General features: G+C 38.8%; 1 protein-coding gene across 1 annotated transcript; it reads left to right on the top strand.

Annotated features, from left to right (window-relative positions):
• Positions 1–751: 751 nt before the first annotated feature.
• Positions 752–5,171, top strand: nol12 (nucleolar protein 12). Its single transcript, XM_081609741.1, has 6 exons — positions 752–932; positions 1,206–1,311; positions 1,388–1,436; positions 1,535–1,680; positions 1,768–1,859; positions 4,721–5,171. Exons 1-6 carry the CDS (start codon positions 823–825, stop codon positions 4,914–4,916), a joined length of 699 nt encoding a protein of 232 aa, XP_081465867.1. The 5' UTR covers positions 752–822; the 3' UTR covers positions 4,917–5,171.
• The last annotated feature ends 846 nt before the right edge of the window (positions 5,172–6,017 follow it).

Below are 6,017 nucleotides of genomic sequence, written 5' to 3'. Positions count from 1 at the left end.
GATCCACTCACCATTTTTCTTCCACTTCTGCTATTTCTTGCTGACCAATAACATAAAAATCACTACAAAGCATTGAGCTTTGAGGATGGAGAAAAACATAAATGGTTATGAAAAGCTCTTGGCAATGCGCTAACATTGTGGTGGGTGTTGGCAGATGTTACTCTCGTAACAGTCGCTATGTAAAGTTCTATATTTTATTTCTCTCCCTCTCTTACAGATTATTAATGTGGACCAAACCTATCTTGGGTGATTTAATTTCCTGACCCAGTATGAGCCAGGCTTCAGCTGTTTAAAATACAAGTTTATCACTGAGATGCTTAGACTCGAATATAAACCCTCATCATTACACCTCCACCAACGTGCCAAACAGTTGGTATGAGGTGTTTGCACATATCCTGTTGTTGGGTTATATAAGTGCATTTTGGCCAAATATATCAGGCATGTAACTGTTTAGATGGAGTGTTAACCAGATGATTGGTTTTGCTTATTAAATATGAAATTTCAACAACAACAAAATCACTAATCAATCATAAGCTAGAACATGTTTCCAGTAGAGTATCACAGCATGAATTTAACTCAAATAGTTTCAAAAAGGTCACAAAGTATTTTTGTAGTACTATTTTACAGTACTTGTTAGTATGACGGTATTTGTTGCGAAAAGTTTGACAACCATTAATCTATACTTATTACAGAAATGTAATTTTTCGTTGTTGTTTGATGACGTGTCGTGACTTAGCGGAACACAGACATACATGCGCATGTTCTTTACCGGACATATTTTAGTGACGGAACCGTGAAACTCCGTGAACTCACGTGTACAACATGAAAAACCCAAAACACAACAACACTGCGTCGAAAAAGGCTAAGTTTAAGCCTGGCTCAAAGAAAAGAGAAAACAAATGCGTCGTGATGTTTGACGACAAGGACAGACAGTGAGTAAATATGACGTCACCCCCTGAAAATGTTGGATTTGTTAACCCGCTGGCTAGCATGATAGCAAGAATGTTCTTATTTTTGTTCATATTAACTCTTATCATCGGCAATTCTTTGATCAAATTAAAGGGAATAATGTTCATGTGAGTGAATACCACGTACAGTAGTGACGTTTAAACCCACAAGCTGACACTATTAAACCGGGTAACTTTAGCACGTTTGACTACTAACCAGGGTTATTTTCTGTTTTTGTTCTCTCTCTTCTCTATCAGGGACTATCTGACTGGATTCCATAAGCGAAAAATTGAAAGGAGAAAAGCAGCGGTGCAAGAAATTAAAAAGAAAATAAAGGAGGAGCAAACCAGAGTTAGAGAAGAAGTAAGTGTAATTAAAGAAGAAAAAAACAGAAAAAGCATGGGGTTACAGCTTTTCAGCTCTTATCGTTTTCTTTCAGCGTCATAAGGAATATATGAAGATGTTGAAGGAGAGGGAAGAAGCTCTCGGTGAGTTTTAATGGAAGTATAATGTAACTTGTAATATTTATTTATTCATTTTTGTTTCAGTCACGTGATTTTCTTCTTGTCTGCGTGTTCTACTGCAGCGGATGCAGAGGACGAGCTTGAAGATGCGGTGATCAGCACCACAGAGTCTGTTCAGTACGACCACCCGAACCACACTGTTACCGTGACAACCATCAGTGATCTGGACCTCACGGCAGCTCACCTGTTCAGACCTGAGACGAGTGATGTAAATGTTTACGTACTTCTCTATGTATGACACAATTTCTTGTGCTTATTGTTGGGACTCTGACATGTATTTGTTTGTGATTTGAAGGCTGATGAAGAGAAAGAGGACGACAACAAGGAGGAAGAAGAGAAAAGACTTGCAATGCCAAAAAAACCGAGGGACTTGATCATGAACAAAAAGTAAGTTGAGCTTATTGAAGTTGGTCAAAATTGGTGGGACGATGTTTCAAATTATTTACACATTTACCAGATTTAGGTGTAACTTAAACATTTTAAAAATGTTATTGTTTTGAATCTAGAGGAGGCTTGGAGATCATCACCAAAGATAATTATAAAAAATGCAAAGCAATTAGAACAATGAAAAAGTAAAAAATAAAATTTCCCCATTGTTTATAAAAAAGTAAATAGCTTTTGTTGTTGCACTTTTGTAATTTAATGCAAATAAAACTATATATATATATATATGTTCTTTGGAAAGAACATATATATACCGATCACCTGCATCTCATTTAGCAACCTGCCTGTGCAGCTGGTCTCCTCTTTCCTTCACACTGCGCAAACACACAGCAACAAATTAGGGCTGAAACGATTCCTCGAGTGATTCGAGTACCTCGATTATTAAAATTCCTCGAGGAAAATTGACCTGCCTCGAAGCTTTGTTAATTTATGTTTTATCATTTAGCGCACCGTGTTTCAGCCGGAACATTATTTGCGTTGAGCGGAGCTCTGACTTCCGCCTCTGAGTTGTTGACGGAAGCTACGTGTTAGCGGCATAACGTCCAATCTTCAAGTTCGGCCCGCGGAGATTTTACTGATTGGTAATAATTCCGGGTTTTCATCGTTTTTGTGGGACCAATAAACATCCTTAAAATGACCGGCGCGATGCCGGGAGTTCGGCAGCCTTTCTGCTCCGGAGCTGCTGGTTGAACGGCGGGAAGAAGCTGAGGAGGATTTATACAGGTGAGCGGAGAGACTGAACATGGCGGGCGGCTGAGGGTTGATGCTTACAGGGTAAGAGCAGCTTTACAGAAAGAAACGCACAATAAACTTATATCATCCCGGTTTGAACAAACGGGAGGCGGAACATGGCTGGTAGATGAGTTTCTGAACGGAGGAGCCGTAAATATACCGTATTGCTCCCCCGGTCTACAAAAAAGTAACTGGTAGGGAAGCTCAAATGTGGAAAAAATAGACTAATGTTGATATCCGATAGTAACATTGGTGTTATGGAAGATTTACCAATATTTTATTTTATAATTGTTTTTATCCGATTACTCGATTAATCGTAAGAAAAATCTATAGATTACTCGATTACTAAAATAATCGTATACAACAGCCCTACAACAAATCCTAAGCGATGTGGAACTATAACGCACTGAGTGAATGGGGAAGTTTGCTTGTTGCGGTGGAAAATTGAAGCACGTCAAAATGCATCAACACGACGAATCTAATATGGCATAAAAACAAGTGACAGAGTTTGGCTACATCGAGGCTCACTGCAGTAAAAAAGACATATGGAGGATCAGATAGCAGGTAAAGCAGCGAACAGCTACAAACACTCACCTGGATTAGCATGACGGTCAGAAAGCTAAACAAATAGCCCGCAAAATTATTTTAAGTCTTCGAGCTGCGATGTAAGACTCTGGTTCTGTTCTCGCTGTTGAACCGCTGCTACGCGCTACAAGTAGTAATATTTCACAGACGGAGCGCCGCTTCTGCTCCACCTGGTAGTGACTCTCACACCGAACCTCTGTTTAAAGCTGCAGCATCCAACTTAAAAAAATACATTTTACATGCGTATTAAAACTTTTGCTGTCCTAACATGAGACAGATAATCTCTAAAAAAATAATCGATCTCCTCCCTGTTCTGCATAATTACTCTGCTCTGTCAGAAACAGCCAATCAGAACTAGCAGTAATCAGCTAGCTGCCATGCTATCAAGAAGGTTTCACTCAGTAACTTAGGATTGTTTATTGCAGTGTTTTTCAACCTTTTTTGAGCCAAGATACATTGTTTTAATTGAAAAAATCACAAGGCACACCACCAACCAAAAATGTAAACAAAGATACTCTGTAGCTGCCTATATTGCATATATAGTCATTCTTATCAAAGTGTTTGAATAGGAATCAAATAAACACAAAAATTAATTTTTATTATATTTTACATTTCTTATTTCAAATTGCACTTAACATGTCCACTTCAAAAATACACCTGAACAGAACCACAACACTGTAGTGTTAAATTTAAAGAAGTTGTAGAAAAACTTCAAAGTGTTTTACAAACTAATCCACAAGCATTCTTATAGCCGGAATACAGAAAATAATTCTTATTCTGAAAGAAGCAATAATATTTGGGAAACATTTCACTTCATATTCATGTTCCTTTTTCCACATAATGTAACCGGTAGTGCTTATGATTTAAAAAATAATAATTATGTGATCGGTATCGGTGATCGGCCCTCATGGGTGATCGGAATCGGCAGGAAAAAACCTGATCGGCACATCTCTAATATATATATATATACACACACTGCTCAAAAAATAAAGGGAACACTTAAGTGAACACTTAAGTGTTCCCTTTATTTTTTGAGCAGTATATATATATATATATATATATTTTTTTTTTTTTTTTTTTTTTTATAATTATTATTATTTTTTTTTTTTTTTTACTGAAAAACTCAACCATCTTTTAGTATTTACTCAAAAAATACTAAAAAGAGTTAGGAAAAGCTGGCAATTGTGAAAATAAAATTGCGTAATTTTAATCATAGTTTTATTACGTCTATCTGGTTTCAGGCTTAAGCAAAATATAGAATAAACACCAGTTTTATAGCCTAATGAGTAGGAGTGGTAATTATGCATAATATCCCTTTTTTATTGCTTCATACCTCTGCCTTTATAGTATTGTCATTTGTGACACATTAGCTACACTTGCTCAGACAATTTTTTATGTATTTTTTTTTTTTGTTCCCTATAATAACACACCTATTATGTAATCTTCTAACGTCATATCTGCTGCCCCTCTAATTTTTTGCGCTGCAGGATCCGCTCCCTCACCACGGCGCTCAGCTCGTGCACCAGCAAGCGGAGGAGGAAAGGGAAGCAGGAAGGCCGAGACAGACGAGGACGCCGGCCAGACAAGAGACCCGGTGTCACGGAGGGTGTACACAGAGGAGGGAGGACCAGCAAGAAACAGAGGCGGAGACAGACGGGGAAGAAGACGGACCATCTAGACTAAATGTTGTGTGTGGGGAAAAAAATTAAAAATGGGACATTTTATGTCGGAATCAGCTTTGAGAGTCTGTGTTTTAAGCAGATGTTCAGCTGAATTTTCCATTTTGAATTCTTACAGTATTTGCCTCTGGAAATATCTTGTATATTTTTCAACAGTTTTGAGTTTGTTTTTGTTTTTTTATGTAATTCACAAATCTTACTGTATATGCTTAACGTTTGGGGTCATATGTAAAATAAAGTCGGTTTGTTCCGCTTGGGATATATTTCCTCTGCATACTATTGTTTAATTAGGAAACCCGATGCTGTAGTCAACATCCTCTGCGGTGCGTCAGAAAACGGAGCCTCGGCCGTGTATTTCCTTCAAGCTCACTAATACCTTTTTGTATGTGAGCGTTGTCTAAAATGTCGCCATGTTTAGAGCGACATTTACTGCTCAGCCTGGCTCTAATGTACGTTAAACGCCCCCTAACTCACTTGTGTTTACTTATTTACGTTAACCCGAGCCGGGCGCGTGCCAGCTGTCACTCGCCCGCGCGTGTCATTTCGCTTTCTAAAGCCCATGATATTTAATACAGCTGAGCGCCCCAGTGCGGGGAACCGGCGGGGGCCCACTGGTACCATGTTGGTTCTGGGCTCGTGGGCGCTTCAGGGTCAGCGGTGCGATAAGCGAGATCCACCATGGATGCTCCAGTGTCAGCCTCCGTCAGAGCAGCCAATCGGGTGGATCCGATGTTAGCTAACCCCGCTGTTCCCGGCGGGGGTCCGAGGAGCATTTTATCCTCAAATTCAAACAGCACGAGCCCCTTTGCTCCGGTCTTTTTTTTTTTTTTTTTCGTGTCTTCTTTGTTGGAGGAAACACTTCTAGCAACCTAAAATTTAAATTTGTTAAAAACTGCTCAGGTATGTAAGACATTAACTGCATGACTGTGTGTCACCGTTTGTGTATTGTGGTTCGAAAGCAACTTCTATTGTTATCTTCTCTTTATCCATTTTTGTAACTTGTCCAGGGAACTGCAGTTGCAAATTAGCTTTTGCTGTAATCTGGTACAGCTCGTCAAAGTGTGGCATATTTGAGTTGTACATTGTCGACTTTTTAAATAAAGGT

This window comes from Poecilia reticulata, chromosome 8 (genome assembly GCF_904066995.2).
Source record: "Poecilia reticulata chromosome 8, P_reticulata-male-v2, whole genome shotgun sequence".
Lineage (NCBI taxonomy): Eukaryota > Metazoa > Chordata > Actinopteri > Cyprinodontiformes > Poeciliidae > Poecilia > Poecilia reticulata.
The sequence above is the reverse complement of the archived record's forward strand: the minus strand, read 5'-3'. Positions and strand labels throughout refer to the sequence as shown.

What these genes read in the sequence shown, in the direction of transcription:
- nol12 (XM_081609741.1), top strand. Translation starts at nt 823, where the DNA reads ATGAAAAACCCAAAACACAACAACACTGCGTCGAAAAAGGCTAAGTTT. An exon ending in TCAGACCTGAGACGAGTGAT is followed by an intron (nt 1,681 to 1,767) that starts GTAAATGTTTAC and finishes TGTGATTTGAAG; the next exon opens with GCTGATGAAGAGAAAGAGGA. An exon ending in GACTTGATCATGAACAAAAA is followed by an intron (nt 1,860 to 4,720) that starts GTAAGTTGAGCT and finishes TTTGCGCTGCAG; the next exon opens with GATCCGCTCCCTCACCACGG.